This window comes from Canis aureus, chromosome 16, assembly GCF_053574225.1.
Source record: "Canis aureus isolate CA01 chromosome 16, VMU_Caureus_v.1.0, whole genome shotgun sequence".
NCBI lineage: Eukaryota > Metazoa > Chordata > Mammalia > Carnivora > Canidae > Canis > Canis aureus.
In genome coordinates, this window is record NC_135626.1 from 10108369 (window position 1) to 10127693 (window position 19325).

The 19325-nt window shown below is 55.5% G+C and overlaps 1 protein-coding gene across 2 annotated transcripts in view; it reads right to left on the reverse strand.

Moving 5' to 3' along the window:
* Positions 1-231: 231 nt before the first annotated feature.
* The window catches only part of OLFM1 (olfactomedin 1), a 37811-nt gene continuing 18717 nt past the window's right edge, over positions 232-19325 (reverse strand). For both annotated transcript variants that reach the window (XM_077851267.1, XM_077851266.1), the window contains exons 3-6: positions 16798-16953; positions 14644-14863; positions 7253-7359; positions 232-1965 (exon numbers count right to left, since the gene is read on the reverse strand). In XM_077851267.1, the coding sequence (XP_077707393.1) occupies positions 1291-1965; positions 7253-7359; positions 14644-14863; positions 16798-16953 (1158 nt within the window). In that variant the 3' untranslated portion in view covers positions 232-1290. The remainder of the gene's footprint in view (positions 1966-7252; positions 7360-14643; positions 14864-16797; positions 16954-19325) is intronic.

Consider the following 19325-nt stretch of genomic DNA (forward strand, 5'->3'; position numbering starts at 1 on the left):
TGGGGGAGACCCCATGGCGGTGTGAGGTGGGGTCCCGGGGGTGTGGCCTCGGGTTTGATCCACCCCAGGGATGCGGAGCCCCAGGCTGGTCCTCTGGCCTCCGGGAGACGTGGGTCAGAGACCCAGTGGAGAACGTGTCCCAAACGTGGCCTCTCAGGAGACGCCCACCCGGACCCGGGCTCCGGAGGGCTCTGTCGTCTTTAAAACCTCAGAAACGACCAGCAAAGCGAAGACATCTCCTAATATCTTTATTGTTCCTTAGATAACGGGACGGTACAAAGTTCCCCTCGTTTTCACTGAGGATTGTACTTTCCGCGCGCTGTTGCCTTGGGCTCGTTCCTCTTTCAGCGGAAACTCGGTTTCCCTAGATAAGCCCTTCCTATCCGCAGTTACATTATTTAGATAATTTAACAAGAAGAGAGTAATTCCTTTATTATCCACATGAACTTGATAACCTCATTCTAAGGGTGAACACTGAAAAAAAAAAATTTTTTTTTTTTTGTCTTTTTGGAAACAAAAACCATCCACGTATTAACCCCAAACTACGGCACGGCATTTACGACATTCATTGCATAAACTGAACACACAGAGCTACCACCTCAAGGAAACGACAGACAGACGTGGCACAGTATATCTACGGGGGACGCGAGCTCAAACAGGTGGGTGCTGCCGCCGTGCACGCCACGTCCAGCAGGCGCCAGACACGGGTCCGTGGGGACGCGGAGCCTCAGTGCAGCTCGGCTAAGACACAACACGCGGTCGAGAGACAGCAGCTGTGATGAGATGAGTCCCACTAGCCTATGGTGGCCCCTGCGGACGCCGAGCGCGGCCGGCCCGCGGGCCCTCGATGACACACAGCAGGCACGTCCACCAGAGCTGAGCGCGATCTAGGGGAATGTCCATGCGACCTAACAGTGGTTGTTCTCGGGCGAGAACGGGCCAACAGTCGTTGCCTTACTTTTGTAGGTTATTTGACCAGAATGGGGGCTGGGCCGGAGCGGCTGGGGGCTGGTGGGGAGACCAGGGATCTCTGGACTGCAGTTCCAGCTGCAAAGACGGGGCAGGGCGGGGGTGTGTGTGTGGGGGGTCTCTTCCCAAGTGTGTCGCCCTCTCACTCGAACCGGAGGTGCACGGACATAACGCCACCACCACACGGTGCCGGAGCCCACGCTGCTGCTGCTTTTTCCAAAATTAGTATGATTAGTATCGTTAGGTTATCTCGGCAGCCGTTCCACAGGAATGTCCGTGTGAGTGAGGACCCAGACCCTCGGCCTCCCGGGCGGGAGACGGCTACAACTCGTCAGACCGGATGACGTGGAAGAGGGTGACATTGTACAGGATCTGGTGGCCGTTGTTCCAAGCGTACAGGGCGCGGTCCTTGGGGTTGTAGTCCAACATGGAGATGTGGGAGTACTTGTTCTGGAAGGGGATGTCGATGTACTCGTAGGTCGAGGCGTTGGTCTGGTAGGCGTAGTGGACCTTGGTGCCTCCTGAGTAGCCGTTGGTGACATAGAGCGTCCCGCAGATGATGAAGGCCTCACCGGCACTGCGCTTGGGGTAGCTTGTGTTCCAGGTCTGCAGCACCTGCAGGGACACGGGGTCCAGCTTGCTGATGACGATGTTGCCGGCATTCTGGTTGGTGGCGTAGACGGCCCACAGCCCGTTCTCGTCCACCATGAGGTCGATGTCCGAGTGACCGCCCCAGGCGTAGTGGTACATGTTGTTGTAGCCGGCATAGTCCAGGCTGCGAGTCTTGAGGATCGTCTCCGTCTTCAGGTCAAACCTGATGACGATGTGACTCTGGAACTTATTGAAGTAGATGGAGCCGTTGTACACCACCTGTCCCGTGCCAGACCAGGGGTGCGGGAGGCGGTGGGATGTGAAATTGTCCGTGGTCATGAAGTCGGTCATGGACTTGTACTCGCGGACAAAGCGGTTGTTGTGGTAGCCGTCCATGTACCAAACCTGTGGAGAGAGCAGCACACCCATTAGCGGCTCTGGGGGGAAGGCAGGGGGACATGTGCGGGGCTTCTCCCCCCGAGCCTCCCCTCTTCAGACTCTGTTTCATTAGCTCGGCAGTGGCCCGACCCCATGAGAAGAAGAAAGAACCAGGGGAGGATAACGAAGACAGGCAACGTCATGTCATGTCCTTCCCCTGAACCCGCAGGGCACTTGTCCAAGGGGATAGGACCGGCTCCCCTGCCTAGAACGGAGGGCCCAGTTTAGGGAAAGGATGAGGAGCACACTCTGTGAAGGGGGTCCAAGCCCTTGAGTCCACAGTTCAGGGAAGTGGGTGGCGAGAGAATCACCCCTGGGCCCCCTCTGCCTGTGCGGTGCCCAGGCAATGGGTTCCCTGCGCTCTCCCTGGCCAAGGGCACAGCAGGTGCTCACACTTATTTGGGGAAGGAAGGATCGTCATCAGTGTATGAACCCCAGAGCCAGCAAGACAGCGGTGCTGGAAGAGGAGAACACTCGCAGCCCCAGGCGGCTCCTGTGACGTGGGGACCCATCGCCAAGGGCGCCAGGACAGGGCTTCTCATCCCACCAGGCTGTCACTGCGGCCCAGACTGGGTCGCCCCCGTCTGCGGGGCAGAAAGGCATTAACATGGCATGTGGGGCTCAGCACATGGCATCACTGTCACATTCAACCCCGGGGGCCTCCGCTCTAAGAGAAATGAGGGTTTTGTGCATGGCCCAGAGTGTCACAAGCCACCAAGATAACAAACCCAGGGGTGGCCCACGTTTGGGGTTACAGAGGAAGAGATTTCCGATTATTGCTTAAATGCCAGTTGACTTGAAAACTGTCTAGACTTTGTACAAAACGCTTTAGTCATTTTCAACCAATATGGGAGCAAATTAGAAAGCAATGCAGTTACTCAGAGGAAAATCTGCCGGGCTAACGCCATCCCCAGTGCATCTGTCTGGCAATAAGACAGCTGCTTTATCCATCAAGGCTCTGCTGGCTGCGGGAGAGATTACGGATGCCGGGCTTTCAGACACAGCATTACACATGCGTTAAAAATTAAAAAAAAAAAAATCCTAACCTTGTTCCTGAGGCATCCATTTGGATGCTGAGAGGCAGATGCGCTTTTTGTTTTTAATGAGATTAAAAAAAAAATGAAAAAAAACTAGGTCTCTTTTGAGGCTTTTATTACCCTTAGCCCCCGCAGACCAGCCCACGGTAATGCGGGTCTCGGATTAGAATGGGCGAGCGCAGTGCTGCCGGGGGGCTCCGGAGGCCCTGATCACACCCTCCTGTCTCTCCACTTGGCTTTCTCCTGAGACAGGGAGCTCACTGCTTCCTCCAAGACGGGGTTCCAACATTGTCCCCTCTAGCCCTCCCCTGACCCATGCCCGCAGGGACTGGCTCTCTCCCGCTCAGCACAGAGAGCACTCCTGAATGTGTGCAAACACCTCCTCCCCCACGAGCAGGCCTGAGAACACAGGGGACCCCCAGGGTCTGGTGCCTCCCTCCCGGGGTAGGGGAGATGGGAGAAATGGGCACCGAATTGCTCAGGATTTGTAAACTGTCTCTTTTTCCCTGGAAATTAGCAAATTGGACGTAGGGCACAAGGCTTCTGGAAAATGCAATTTAGGCTGGGAGGGGAAATCAGTACAAGGCCCTGAATGTTTAACAACCACAGCTGTTGGCCTGTGGCTGTAAGACACAAAAGAAGGCAGACCATCGCAGCCCTGAGGGACCCTGAGATAAGGGATCCCCTCCTTCCCAGTAGGCACCCCCTCTGGGTTCACTCCGATCTCTGGATTGGAATGCCTCGTTCTCCCCTCTCGTCCAAGTCCCAAGTTCACACAGAATCCCATCACCCCCAGGAGGCCTCACCCAACTCCCTGGCCTTGTCCAGAACCCCCATATCTAAACTCCTAGAGCTGGAACCTGGCAGCCCTCTGAGCCCCTGGGCACGCTCACTTCCTAGGACGATTGGATCGGACTCCAGAGATGGGGGCAGGCATGCGTGTTGGTTAAAGCTTCCTGGAGATGCCAATGTGCAGGCAAGGCTGGACCCTCTGGCTTGGTGCCTGAGCGGTCTTGCTGTTGGCCTGGGCCCCACTGCCCCGGTGATGCTGTCATATCCTGACTGGCCCCCAGGCCTGGTACTGCCTGATTGAACCTTCTAGAACTGTACTCCAGACCATCACTCCTCTATGAACCTGACCCCTCAGCTCCAGGCTCCTCCGTGCAGCATCCGGCTGCCTCTGCACCTGCCAGGCCAAGTCCCTGGCTCGGACACCCCCAGTCTGGTGCCTCTGTGCCCCACACTTGCTGCTCCCCCCTCCACTGATCAAGCTCACTCCTTGGAGGGCATTTCTTAAACCCCCCCTACACCCCCAGGCAGGAAGGTCTCAATTTTGTAGTGGGATGACTGGTCACCCCCAGAAGATATGTCCACATTCAGGAACCTGTAAATGTGACCCTTATTTAGAAAAGAGAGCTTTGCGGATGTCATGAAGGATCCCAGGATAGATTAGGGTGGGCCCTAAATCCAATGAGTGGTGTCTTAAGAGGAGCGACATAGGCACAGAGGGGCTGGCCTCTCTGGCAGCTGGCCTGGGACATCTACGGTGAAGCCAGCCAACGGGAGGGAAGGTGGTGTGGACTCCAGAAGGGTCGTCCACAGGCAGAGTCAGGGGAGGGGGTCTTCGGGGGGGGGCCACAGGCTGGCATCAGTGCCATCAGAAGCAGGTGGACCAGTCACCACTGAGAGAAGGCAGCTTCTGGACATGGTAGAGGGACACTAGAGTCCAGCATAGAGCCAGGCACACAGCTAGTGCTTAATAAAGGACTCAAGGAAGGAAGGGTGCAAAGGGAGCCTGAGCTAACCTAGTTGTGGCAGTTCAGTGAAAAGGCATCGGGAAGGTGTGGGGATGCGGCGGCTGTACCCACTCCTCGCGGCCTCCTAGGCGGGCACCCACCAGGAACCCTCTGCGTGGTGCTCCCTGCCCCCCGCCCTGCACCCCCTGCCTCTGACCACGCCCCTGAGGCAGCATGCCCCGAAGCTGACGTGGATTCTTGTTTCACTTTGGAGCAAGTTACTGGTTTCCTAGGTGTGGAGGGAGAATGAAAAAGATCAAAACAAAACAGCTCTCTTCCAGATCAATGGCAGGGTCGGGGGACGTGTCCCTCGTGGGCTGGGAGCGGGATGTGGCTGTGCTGAGCACACGGCTCAGAATGGCCCAGGCCACAGGGCCGCAGGGCAGAGCTGCCAAAGGCCCCCGAAGCTCAGCGTCCCCGCCAGTGAGCTCCTCCCTTTCCCTTGCAGGCAGCTCCCAAGACAGCCTCCTCCCGCTGCCCCTTCTCCAAAGGCTCCATCCATCACCAGGGCCTCCTTTTCTGGAGGGCGATGGAGTCATCAAGCAGAGAACAGGTGTCTAATTATCAAGAGCATCCACCACCCCTCAACAGCTTTGTGAGCCGACATCCTCCCTGTCTGGGGCAGGCAAATAGCCTGCCTTCCAGGAGCCCCGATACTTGGGATCTGAAAAGAGATCTGAGCAGTGCTCTTTATGGCAGCGGGGCCAGAGGCCTGCGTGTGATGTTGGATGTGGACACAGCGCCTGGGCCCGGGTATGTGGGGCATGCGTGGTGGGCAGGCAGCCTGCAGGTGGTAGGGGGGCAGGGGGCGGTCTGGGGGTGCCCAGCCTGGAGCCTGGCACCTGCTGAAGATACTTGTTAATGAAACCACTGACCAGCCTTTCCTAGGACCGTGGGCATGATACTGGACTGGGGTTTTCTCATCAAACAGCAGAGGTAAAGGGTGACTGACCTCCACACCGGCAGGTGACTGGAGGGTCATTGGAGGCCCAACCTGGACAGGCAGGCAGAGGGCTCCGCTGAGGGCCAGGCACGCGCATTGGGGCACTACCACCAGCCTCTCTCATGTTAACTATCAATGTGCACACAGAAGGGCTTAGTTGTGCCAGCACAGAGCCCTGCTGCCTCACCATCACCAAACCTGGAACAGAGCCGGGGTTCCCCGGGAGGGTGTGGACTGGAAGACCAACCGGGATAACAGCCCATTAGACGGTCACAGAACTAGCAAGCATCAGCTAACTGTCCCCACTTAGAACATAAAACAGAAACCACCCCATGAACACCTGTCTGCACTCGCACCCTGGCTTTGCAGTCCTGGGTAGGGCCCTCCAGTGTCCTCTGTCGCCCAGGCTGGAATGAGCTCCAGGGAGGCGCTGCGCTGCCTGCCTGCGCTGGGGGCAGGAGGGGAGATACACAGATCAGGGGCCTCCAGAGGGCCCGCGGCCACGGCCCCTCGCCCACCAACGTCCCAAGAGAAAGTGAGCTGCCACCTCAAGTCCGAAATGCAAGAGACATTGCTTCCTGTTGCCCAGCAGGCCTGGCAGTGGGGGAGGGGAGCTGCAGAGACCAGAAATCTGGGAGAGAGGAAGTGACCCTGACCCTTCCCTTCCCAGTAAGAGTCCTCCAGACAAGGCCCAGAAGTCCCACTCTGGATCCCACCCGGAAAAAGAGTAGAGTAGCTTTTTTTTTTTTTTTAAGTGATCAGTTTGTAAACATCCTGTAAGCCCCTGAAAACCAGGGGGTGGGTAGGAGTCACCCCAGACTGTGGCGAGTTCACCCGGGGCTTAGCCAGTGAGAGGGCGCATGGCCAGAGGACACATGGCCCAGATGGCGTCCCTGCACTCAGCCGGCTGGCCTTCCCCCACACCCCAGGGAGGCTCCCAGGAGGTCACACCCCAGGCCCTGCTTTTCTTTCCTTTTCCGAGTTTTTTACTCAGGGAGGAAATGTCTGGGGAAAAAAGAACACGGTCTCTTCCCTAAATCAAAGAGGAACATGGGTTTCCATCAGCCTTGAAAGGAGTAACAAATGAGACACAAATGAGATGCCTTTAAACTAAGAAAGGCTCCTAATGGGTGCTCCTCCTGGAGCACAGGTGGGGCTGGGAGTGTCTGGAAGGTTCCGGATGCAGAGCCAGACTCGGGCTCCCCTCCCCTGTTCTCCAGCTGGAGACGGTTTGCAGGGGTCCACCTGTCCTGACAATTACCATCTTTCCCATATCGGTTCCCACCCCTGTGGTCTGTGACCTCAGCCAGTACCTGAGCCCCTCCCTGAAGCTGCGGGGAACCAACCCCCAGGGGTGCCCAGCTGCGCTCAAGCCAACAAACGCTTGAGTGGGTGTCCGGGTACGTGGGCACTGAAGTGAGGGCCAGATATTCGGGGGATGGAGACCCAGGCCCAGGCCCGGTGCAGGAGGCACTTACCCTGTTATCACCTTCTGGGGCCAGAGGGTCTGTCATCCAGGACCCGAACCTTGAGCCAGAGGTCTTGACAGTCACAGGGTCGCTGATGCCCGTCAGCTTGCCACAGGCTGGAAGACAGTGCACAGCACAGGACAGTGAGTCCCCTGGCCGGACCCCGAGCATCCACTGCAGGAGGATGTGGTGACACACGCAGCCCCAAAGGCCAGAGAAGCCCCCCTCCCCCCCAAACAGAGCCACTGAGGCCAGGCTGGGCAGGGAGGGGGAGGAACAGCCGCCCTGCCACCCCTCCCACCCCCGGCCTCACGCCCTCTGTCCTGAGGGACTTGGGGGTGGAGGTGGAGGTGGAGGCGCTACAGCAGCACATGTGGAGGACCAGCCTCGCCAGGACACAGTTTCCTTCTCTGGGCAGTGGGCACAGCAGCCGCCCCAGCCTCTAAGGCTGCAGGACAGAGAGCATCCCTGGTCCCCAGGTTATTAGGCTCCAGGCAGGGCTCCGGGCAGGGCTCCACCTGTTCCTGAGGCACCTCTTTGGGAGGCGCCCCCGGGCCTGCACCCTTCGGCCAGTTAGAACCGGAGTAGGGGAAAGACCAATTCCGCCCCTTTGCTGGAGACCCTGAGAGCGTCCCCTGCAGGGGGAGAAGGTCCCTTCTGCCTGGGGGAACCCTGCGGCCAGAAGGCAGGGACTCCGGAGGCACTGACGGACGAGCAGGGCAGCGGGACAGATGGGGCCTCGAATGCGGCCTCAGCCCCACCCGGCTCACAGACGCCGGCCCGGAGGGACTCAGGGCGACGCTAGCACGGGACACAGCCGAGGCCGGGATCCGGTGCTCCCTGCCCAGCGCCCTTCCCACAGCCCCGCCGGCCTGCTGGGTGCACCCAGCCCCTCCACTCCCACCCGACACCAGCCTTGTGCACTGCCACTTAGGTCTTCCAGGATAAGTGAGCCCCAGCCTGGAGAGCCAAGGCGTTCCTGCGCCACGGCAGCCGGATCAGCACGTGGACACAGTGCACTCAGCAAGGTCCCCGGAAGATCCGGGAGCTTTCAGAAGATTGTCAGTGACTTAACCCGGGGACACCGTTTAGCTGGGATAATCCCACAAAGCATAGGGTGGGCCGGGCCTCAGAAACAGGTCTCTATGAACTTAAAGCATTAGCATCATCACACAGGACAGACCCCCGACACCCCAGCCCAGTGCCTGGGGTCCCCGTCTCCCCATCTCCTCGTGCTGGCGGGGGGACACAGATGCTGGAGGGAGGGACAAGAGCTGCCTGCAGGTGCAGGTAGGAGCGGGGCTGGCTTTGCACCCAAATCCCTGTCGGTGGCACCGCCCTGCTCACGCGTGGCTGCTGTCTTCGGTCCACACCTATTTTTACCCGCCTATCCCTCCCCACTTTCCAGATTTCCTGTCTGTGCCACTTTCAGGAGCAATCGTGTGCTCTCCCACATAAATACGGTCCCCTCACAGCCCGCGGTTTCCTGGCAGGACTCATGGCTCGTGGGGCTGGTGGCATGTCTGCAGGCGTGCCAGGTCCCTGCTAAGAATGCCAGCAAGCTCGCTGGGCTCCTGTCTGTGGGAGGACAAGGGGATGGAGGAAGGCTCAGGGGTCAGCAGCATCTACAGGGACAGGAAGACCAAGGAGGTGGTCAGGGCTGGTGACCCCTGCGCTCTCTTGGTTCCTATGACCTGGGGACTCCGGGCTGCCTCCGGGAGACAGCAGCTTCTCTGAACTGGGGTGGGAATCGGGAGATGTTGACAGGGGCCACCTCCAGCCACCAGGGGCCAGCGGTCCTGCCGGCAGCCTGGAAGGAGGTGCCGTCACCCCCAGGGGTGTCATGGCTCAGGGAGCTTCGTGGGCCCGTGGGTTTTCCATCCAATAGCACGCGATGGGACCAGGTGCCACACAGTGTGATGCCAACTCAAGTCTGCGCAGCCACAGCCCCTGTGCTAGATGACTTCTCCGAAGGAGACCAGATGTCTGTCCTCCGCATCACACCTGGCAGGTGAAGATGGTGGGCCAGCACCCCAGCTCCACTCGGATGCCTGGCCCTTCCCACCTCCATGCCTTTGCCCAGCCTGTTCCTCCACCTGGCAGGCCCCTCCACCCACCCTCCCACCTGTCCTGGATCGTTGGCCCAAACCCATGCCTCTGCCTTTGGAACACTGCCCACCTGGTCCTCACTGACTCATGCTGGCCACCACACATTTCCTGGGGCCTCAGACCCCTGCGTCCAGGTCTCGCTGCCCAAGGCCACAAGCTTGTTGCACTCTTACTATTTCCTCAAGGCTCTGCCTGCGGGATTGGCCATGAACAAGCGAGTGAATCATCTCCCAGGTACTTAGAGGTAAAATGATTCACGTCTCAGAAAACCCTCACGCGTCTGTCCTTCCCCACACACCTCGGCAGAGGGGATGGGAGGTGACGCAGGGTCACCCTCCTCCAACTCTGGCACAGATAGTTTCCTTTTTCCGTAAGCACAGGGCGTAGCTGTGGGGGGAGCTTCTAGAAGGGTGCCTGATGCTCAGTGGACATAGCGGCCGCTCTCCCGACCATGGGTTCAGAATAAAGATGTGGAGAACAGTCGGTGTCAGGGCTGCTTTGGACCGCCCGCCCCACTGCATCCTGCCCACTGGGGGCTTTGGGCCACCGCAGGGACACAGGTTGCAGGTCAGGTATGATCTGGAGGGGGAGGCTCTGAGGTAGCGCCAGCCCCCGGCCTTCCCAGGGCTGAAGTTTGCCCCTCACCCCGGTGCTCCTGGCGCCACGGGCAGAGCACCAGCCTCCCCAGCCCCTTGGAGGGATCAGAGTGTAAAGAAAAGGGTCCGGCTGGCCTGGGAGCTCCACTCTTCCAACCACTGGCTGCAGGCTCAGGTCTCCAGGGCCTACAGGGCTGCAGGCTGCCCCCCCCCGCTTGAGTCAGGGAGTTATTTTTGGTTCTCTGTCCAGACTGGTTCTGCCAAGACCTCAGGAGCTAACAGGATCTATAAAAGCCCCATGGCAGAGCCTCATGGAGGAGTCTTGGCACATTCAGTTCAGGAAAGTGTCCCTCTCCGTCACGAGGGCTCAGGATGTGCGTAAGGAGGGGAGGAGGCTGCACCCTGAGCAGGTGCAGCTTAAAGGAGGTGGAGCTCCAGGGCCAGCGCTCCCAGCTGGGAGGGCCTGGCAGCCCTTGAGAGCCCAGGACCAGAGCCCAGGACGGGTCTCAGTGTGGGGGACACCTTGCAAAGCCGGGATCCGGGACAAAGCAGTGCCCTGCAGATGAAATCATTCACCTCTTGCTATTCCTAGAAGGAATCCACTTCTGAACAACAGCCGGGACAGTCTCCACAGGGAGCCCTGAGCAGGCCCAGGGTGGCAAGCCCACCAAGGGACCAGGGCACAGATCAGAGTGAGGGGCCCAGAGCCCGGTAGCAGGCAGTCTGGGCTCTGGGCTTCTGTTCTCCCTTGGTCCCAGCTTTTATCCCTGGTGGACTGGGAACAGTGCAAAGCTGGGAGCTTGGGCAGACATACGTCCTTGCAGGTGCAACAACCCGAGGACGGAGCAGACCTCACGCAAGCTGTACACACGGACCCAGAGCCTGGGAGTGGCACCAGGAGACCCCTCACCAGGCACAACTCCGAGTGCTTCCTGGGAGGACTTCAGAAGGGGAAGCCTGCCCTGCCAGGATCCCTCTTGGGTCAACACGTGAGTGGCACATCAGGCGTGGGCTTGCTTCTTTCCCGTGGGGGCTTCCACAGGCGGAGGCATCCCAAACTCAGCTCTTGGATCCTCCACTGAATGCAAAACCCACTTGTGCTACTTATCATCACCCATGCCAGCCGCACCCTCCCCCAGCCCCTCCAGACCCCTGGGTGCAGGTCAGGGCCCATCCCTCTGCCTTCCTGAGCCTGCCGCATCTCGAGGGTTAGAGAAGAGGAAGGAGCCTTCAGACCTGCCTCCCCCAGGAAAGAGCACCCAGGATGTTGTGCCAAGGCAAAGCACCCTGCCCTGACACCTAAACTGGAGAGACGTCTACACGCTGGTGGTTATCAACGGGGATGCTGGGCTGGTGGGGAGGCTGAAGCCCACCGGGCTTCATTCACTTGTGTTCTCAGTGGAAAGGAGACTCCTAGAGGTTCTGATGCCGGGGCTCTGGGTGTCAGGGCACTTCCTTTCCACCCAGGATGGTGTAACTCAGCTAAAACTCAGCTCTTCCCCCACCCCACTGCCCCCATTGTACAGACAACAATATTGAGGCCTGAAGCTAACCAGGCACAGGAGATGCTCAGAGCATATTGGTGTATGAACAGCATCTTGCCTTGGATCCTGAGTCTCTGGCTCAGTCAGTTGGGCTTCTGGGTCATCTGCCTCGGCAGGTTCTCCATGGGGTGACAGTGAACTCTCATGCCCCAGCCTGGGGGACAGGGTCCCTAGGCAGCTCTGGCATTCTCCTGTCTGGAAACCAGGGGAGCTCAGGGGAGTGGTCAGAGGCTGCCTTCCTTGCAGAGGATGCCCAGAGATGCTGAGCCTCACCTCCAGTTTTAGAAATGGAGTTTCAGAGTCATTTCCGGCTGAGCATCTGGGAAAAACATACGATCCCATAGAGAGAGGAATCTTTGCAAATAGAAACAGAAAACAAACAGAATCTTCTTTTTTCCCTGTGTATGTTTTGGGATCAGGAATTACCTGTCATGCTAACCTAAAGAGAAGGTGGCCACAGGGAGGGAACCCACTGAAAGCACTCTGGGGGGAGCTTCAGCGTCTACACTGGGGAGGAGACTTCAGATCAAGGAGCCAAGGCTCTGAGAGAGCGGGATGGGGGGTGGGGTGGGTGGGTGGGCAGGCTACCAGGAGGAGGCTACATCCTGCAGGAGCCCCAGCCCCTGGGACAGCTGTCGGTGCAGAGGGGAGGGGGCCCAGAGTGCAGGAGGCGGGCTCCTCTGCTCTATGCTCAGGGGACCTCCAAGCAAGCAAACAGGCTGCTAAGGTGCTGCCCATTTGGGAGATGAATGTGGTCCTCCAGTTACTGAGCTTGAATGGAGACTTCGGGAGAGGGAGGAGCTACTGTTCAATCTATTATCTGCCTACTTATCTACCACCACACCTACCCACCCACCTGTCTGTCCATCTATGGACCCATTATATCTACCTGCCCGCCTATCTGCCTGCCTATCACACTGCTGGGCACAGGGGATGTGCCAGGATGTGAGGCATCCCTGGACTCACACGGCGATCCCATGGCACGGGGACTCCTCTACCTTCACTGTACAGATAAACAGGTGGCTGCCACTGGAGACAGTCAGGGCCTGGGGAGAGTCCCACGGCTGCAGAGTGACGCTTCACTACCTTACGACATTGCCTGCTGTAGCTCCGGGCTCTCACGCTTTGGCATTCATCTGAATCCCCCAGGTGCTAGTTAAATGCAGATCCCTAGGCTCCTTGCAGATTCCAGCTCAGCAGGTCTACCTACAAGACCAGGTTTTTCTCCAGAAAGAAACACACAGGCAAGAAAACACGGCTGCATTCCGGTGGGAGAGCATGCAGCCCCTGGGAGTCAGCCTCTCTCTTTACTCCCAGACCAACCATCTCAGCGGCCCCAAGGGTAACTGTGTGAAAGCCCCAAGATCCTAAGCTGCAAGGAAAATGCATGCAGCTTCTAAAAATAGGCCAGGTACAGATGGAAAGGCTGCTCGTCCCAAGCGGGGTGGCATCCCCCTTGGAGAGGCCTGTGGCTTCTGGGTGTTTAAAACTTTCCACTCAGAATTTCTGCTTTGCTCCTTGACCGCCTACTGGGAAAGTGCAGAGGTCCCATCTCAGTTTCTCGCTGGTATACACAGTCTGTATCCCAGGGAGGGGATAAGATAACCAATAAACCCCCGCCCCTGGATTCTTCAGAGGCAGAGAGAGACCCCTGGGTGGGGGTGTTTGGAGGGTCTGGACCGAGAGAGGTGGTCAGCGTAGGCTAGTTCTAAGTAGAAACCCCAACCTGTGCCCAGTGGAAATAACTACATAACCCGTAGTCATAAGGATAGCCCCGTAACTGTGAACATTCTAAACATCCACACCGACCCCTGGCATGTCAGAACGGGAAGCGCTGTGGAGACTGCTCGGCCCCAACCCCTCCTGGGGGCCATCCCAGGTCCCCTGGCCCCTGACACGCCAGGACTGGGGCTCCATGAAGCACATCACTGGAAAAACGCAGTAGACAATCCCTTGTGTGACACAGCAGAAGTGCCCACGTTAAAGCAGATTAAACTTCTAACGCCTCTCATGGTCCTCCTAGGGTCTGGGGGACTTTCGAGTGTTTGCCTTTGCTGGGAGGCCTACAGTGGCGTTCAAGACCAGCTGGACATGCAGACCTGCTCCATCCAATGGGGGGGCTGGCCGACTACTTCCTTGCCCTTCAGGTGTTCTCTCCCTTTCACCTCAGGCACCAGGGATTTTAAAAAGTATTTACTACTCTGGGACATTTTAAGTTTATAAGAAGGCATTTGGGGTGTGTGGTGGTGGGGGTAGGTGAGGGAATCAAGTTAGAATATCAGATAAAACCTAAGGGCAACTTCTTCATAAACGAAAATTACCCAAAAAATTACCCCAAGGTATCCTAAGAAATATACAGTATGAACATGAGCAACCATGGTGTCAAAAAACAGGAGGTGAGAAGTGCCAGCTAGTCCTCACATGAAAATCTAAGAATGGACTGGAGGTTGAAATGTGCCAGAAGTGGGCTCAGATGCCAACAAGTCAAGATTTGTGAAAGCAACCAACAGGGATGTTGATAAGGTGAGTGGGAATTCAAACACAGCCCAGAATCTGGGGGGGGGGGCGTCCCCCAGAAAGCAACAACAGGGTGGAGGAGCCCATGGACTCAGAGGCTCCCTCCATCCAAGCTGTTGGGATGGACCAATGCTTTTACTCGCTGTGAATGGCCAGTCCTCTTACGGCGCCGTGACCAGATTTTCTTTCCTTGTGTATCCAAACTACGCATGATCTGCTATCTCGGGAGTTTCGTCAGCCCTTGTTCCCAACCTGGAGAGAATCCGAGATGTATGTTTCCAGCCCTATTAAACTTGTGTCCTAAACTCACCCACCACACACACAGACGCACGCACTCACGTGTGCAAGCGCACATACACACACATACAGATGGTATGTGGCGTCTAATGCTTTTTTTTTTCCAGATGTGTGACTTCATGGGGTCGGTGAGCTGCCCTTTGCACGGGGTGGGTCAGTGGCTGAGGGTGAGTGCCACCTACGCTCCTAAGCGGAAGCCCTACCCAGGAGCCCTAATCCGGCCAGGGCCTCCCAGAAGCCAGGCGGGCGCTGTCCAACTTCAGCACCACTCCCTATGCCTGCACGACAGCGGAGGTGGCAGGTGCAGCGCCATGGCCCCGCAGGGTTCTGGTCCTACCTAGTTTTTGCATGCATGCACGGAGCCTTTCTTCAAGATTGGACACTCTGCTCTGAAGTTCATCGTAGTCATAGGCGCCAATTTCCTCTTGCAGCTCGTTAAGCACTGACGTCAGATTCTGGACCTCCTCCTTAAATTGCAATACCAATTTGGCATCGGCCTTGTACTCTTCCAACACAGGTATCAAAGGCCTAAGTTCATCCATTTTCGCTTTTATCGCCTGCAAGGTTAAAATAAGCTGGGTTCAGTGCTCTGCGTGCAAAAACTTGCAACACCCTTCCTTGGCCTGGCTTCTCCCCGGGCGAGGGAGCATGTGTGTACACTCCTGTTTCATTTATGGGTTTATGTATTCTGGCCCAAGAGAGTTAGAAGAGCATATTAACCAGTCTTCAGAACACCAACATATTTGGGAAAGGTCTTTATTGTCAGTTTAGAATGCAACATCTTAAGGTTACATGCTTTTAGTCACACACACAAAGTTTCTTTTTTTTTTTTCTTTTTCAAAAAATGCATTGACAAGGGTTTCAAACTATCCATGGAATGCATCTACAGTCGCATGCAAAAGAGGATCCTGGTTGTGTTCAAGGTTCCTTAGTGATATGGTGCTAAGTATTGGAAAATAATAGTAAAAATGCATGGTGCAAAAGCTCTCTGACCCTCTTTCATGGTTACATGGGAGTGGACTGCTTCTTCAGTCACTGCAGCATTGAAAAAACTCTTTTAAGTTAGCCCTGCAAGCAAGAAAATGAAATACCGTTGAAGAGCTACCTCACTAGCCTGCCTTAAACAGACAGCCATTCATAGACAAATATTTTCATGGTCACTTAAAAAAAAAAATCACACTTCATTGCCAGATTTAGTCCAAACCAACGGCTTTAACGGTTATAGAGATTCCCTCACAGTTCCTGGTGGAATTCATAATGCAATTAAAGCATGGTCAAATGCCAGGGGTTGCTTTTTTCTCCCCCGGGGCCATACGGCCCCAAATTTTGGAACTGGGAGAGACGCCTGCGTGGACAGTGCCTGCAAAGACGAGCTAGCCCATGGTGGCTAAAGATGCCCCCGTCTTCAGAGGAATTGGAATCTACCATGGCGAAGGGAATGCTGGCCTTTCAGGGAGAGACACAAACTCTTTGGTCAGGCGGGTCGAAATTTCTCTCCGAGATAATTCACGATGACGTGTCAGAAGCAAGGACAACATGTTCACCTGCCTCCAACGTGAGCAATCGGCTCATTGCTCCTCAAGAGGATCAGGCCTGCCATTATTTTATTTATAATATAGATTTATTACTTCGTTAGCCTGCCGTTTCGTCTATATAATGTATCGCTTTTAAAAGCGGATTAGTTCTTGCTTCATGCAGGGAGCACATCAAAGGAAAACATTAGCATAAAAAGGACAGGAAGACAGAGCATCAGCAATTTCTAGTCAAGCGGGGCTGTGTAATTTGACCTGTTCATTTATATCCGGGCTAGATTGCTAATTAACATGCATGTATACCTTAATTAAGGTGCATATAATTTTTCAATTTGATCATTTTGAAGCTGAGCAAACTAGAGGCATATATATATACATATTTCTATATATGTATATATAATTTTAGGTCAAACTCTGGCCTTAATGTCCAGAGTTACCCGGAGAGAAGAAAAACGAAAACAAAAACCACTTACCAGGAAGTGAGAAAGATGTTGGTGTCTCTCTCTTTCCTCCCTGCAAATCTACAGTGTGCCTTGTCATAGCTAAATTAGGTCAGATGTGAAAAATTGCCCTGAGTGATCCCTGCTCAGAAATGGCTCTAATCAATTAAGTTAATCCTTGGCTAATGTGATTTACCTACAGCAGCTGCAGAATGACAAGGACCAGTCGTGTCCCTTCCCAGCTCATTTGTGCACTGGCTTGAGAAGCCAGGTCCTGGGACCCCAGCCTGAGAAGCTAACGGGAGCTGAAAACCACTGCTCCATCCATCCATCCATCCATCCCTTTCATGGGCCCTTTTGCCAAACCAGGGCGAGGGCAGCCCGCCTCTCCGTTCCCAAGGATGGAGGCCGCGTTCAAGGCAAAGGGCAATTTCTGCAGGGCTCCTCCCCCACCCCGAGTTTCTATTTCTGGAGGGGAAGGGGATGGCAGGAAAGGACAAGGAGAGGGAGGATACATACCTTGAACTGCCTGGCCAGGTGTTGCTTATGGCTCTCCTCCACCTGTTTGAACTTGGACTCCAGCCCTTTCATTTGGTTCTCCATCTTCTCCACGTACTGCAAGTCCCTCTGAGTCCGCCTGTCCAGGACCTCTATGGACTGAGACATGTTTTGCACCTGCCAAAAAGGCAACAGGTTCAGGAAAGGAGCGGCAACAGGCGCCCACGCCTGCCGTCATATCTGCCTCTTAATACATGACAGTGACCTTTTTTTCCATGCGGCCGACGCACTGGGAACCAGAGGCGGCCCATGCATTATTTACCAGTTAATCACCAGCGTCGGGGAGTGTTATGACCAAGAACTCCCCAAACAGAGCAAATTGGTTTGGTAAACATTTCCTCTGCCATGTTCCAGAATGCTTGCTCTCACAGCCAGGGATGCAACAGGAGCCCCGGGTCCTCCCTGCTCACAGCTCCAGGTGTATATGGCTTTGGGTGACCTTTTTTTTTTCCCTCCTTAATTGTCCGGGGGATGGTATTGTGTCTCAGTCTCTTTATTCTGCAGGATGAAACGGGTTAGGTGGGCATAAAAACCAACAAGGATGAATAGTGCTGTCGGGCTCCCTGCACCCCCGGTGGAGGCTCCCTGTCCCCCTAAATCTCACTGGAGTCCTGCCATGAAGCTCGATCGCAGGAGCGTGGAGCCAGGCTACGAGGAAACTGCTCCCCCTGATTGTGCATCAACCCTTGTCCCCATCTTGCGCGCCATCCATCACGCCCCACGGTATCATAGGTAGATGACTGCTCTGCAAACACACACATTCAGAGCATAGAGTCAGGAATCAATCACCCAGCAAATGAAGAATCGCTGTTTTACATCTTTGCAGGCGGATCTGAATTGAGTCTCGCCTCAAGATGGAACTTTAATATTCAACAGGATTCCAGAGAGCTTAAAAGGAAAACAGTTTTCATGCAGCCACCTGCCAATGCATTTTATTTTTGGGAGACTGGCTTGTGCTTCTGAGCACATGCATTTGGGGCGGTGGGGAGGCGGATGGAACTCAGGATTGCGCGGTGGCGTTTGGGTCATTTCTCAGAACCTCATCCAATTACCAGGGACGAAGCAGCTACCCTCACAAGCACAAGCAAATCTCCATTTCTGGTTCCTCGCTGCCTTCGAAAATCCTCTCCCTTTCAGGAACAGAATCATTTGGGTGTGACACGTAGCTCAACTCGGTCAGTGAAAAGATGACAGTGCGGTTTCTACCACTTACGGTACATCCTCCACCCCCGCAAATAAAACAAAGTAAGAGCGCAACCGAAAGAAAGGCTTCTCAGTAGGAGAAAAACCGATATTACTCATTGCAGCATTTTTAAAATGCCTGGGATTTTTATGGCTCGTTATTTAAAAGTGACACACAAATCCAGTTTAAAAATCCAGGTATGTAAAATACAACACGTGGGTGACTCTGACGCGCTCTGATCCTGTCTCTTGAGTCGTTTTATGGGGACCTGGAAAATATTTGTTCTATTACTTTCTATCTCCCTGCCCCTCCCCCCCGCACCTGTCTGGTTCTGTCACAGCGAATGACCCGCAGGACTTCCTTTGAGAACATTTGTGACTTTTGGTTCCCTTCATATTTCAAAGCACAGCCCAGCCAAACGTCACCTCCTCCAGAGAGGCTTCCATGATGTGCCAAGCCAGAAGCAGCTGCATACCACTCGGAAAGAGCATCACCTTGTTGGCACAATGCCTGCCCAGCAGTGACCCACACATCTGTCTCAACCACGTTGCTGGACAGGAAACATGGAGCAGGAGGGGACTGGGGCTTTATTCACTCCTACAGCCGCAGCCCATGGCCTTGCCTAATGTGTTCAGTGCCTCCTGTAGCCACAAAGATGGGAGGAGGAACAGAAGTGGCCGCTCCAGTCAAGACCCTTTTCCCCTCCTGAGACAAAGGATTCTTGATGTGTTGGCAAAACCCGCAAGAGCAAGGGCTTCTGTGTGCCGAGCGGATGGGTCCGCGCCGGCTCCGTCTCAGCCTCCAACCGGGGCCTCACGCAGCGCTACGGGCTTCTTGTTTGCCAGAGAAGGAATGCTTTTAAGGCATTTCAAAGAAGATTAAATTTAAGATTTAGAAAACAAATGCTTAAGATGCCAAGCTATCCCGAATTCTTAATACAGAATGCAGATTTTCCTTAATACTGTCCGTCCCAACTTAAGCGAGGACCCCCCTCTCTGGCTGCTCATAAAGCAGATGTTTGGGCCCAAGGGCACAACCAGTCCCAGGTGGGTGTCCTCCCTGGAGAAGACCCTGGCCCTGGCCATCCATCCTCTTTCCCGCAGGATGTGTCCCCAAGAAGCCAACTGACAAGCTCAAGGTCACACAGCTGCCAAGTGACCCCGTCCTCCCCAGGCTTTGCCAGTGTGGCAGCGGGTGCTACAGGAAGTGGGGAGGGGCAGCCACGTGCAGCACACACACCTGCCTCAGGGGAACAGACACTTGCTAATATTCACTGAACACCCTCGATGTTCCATCGTGGCGCTTA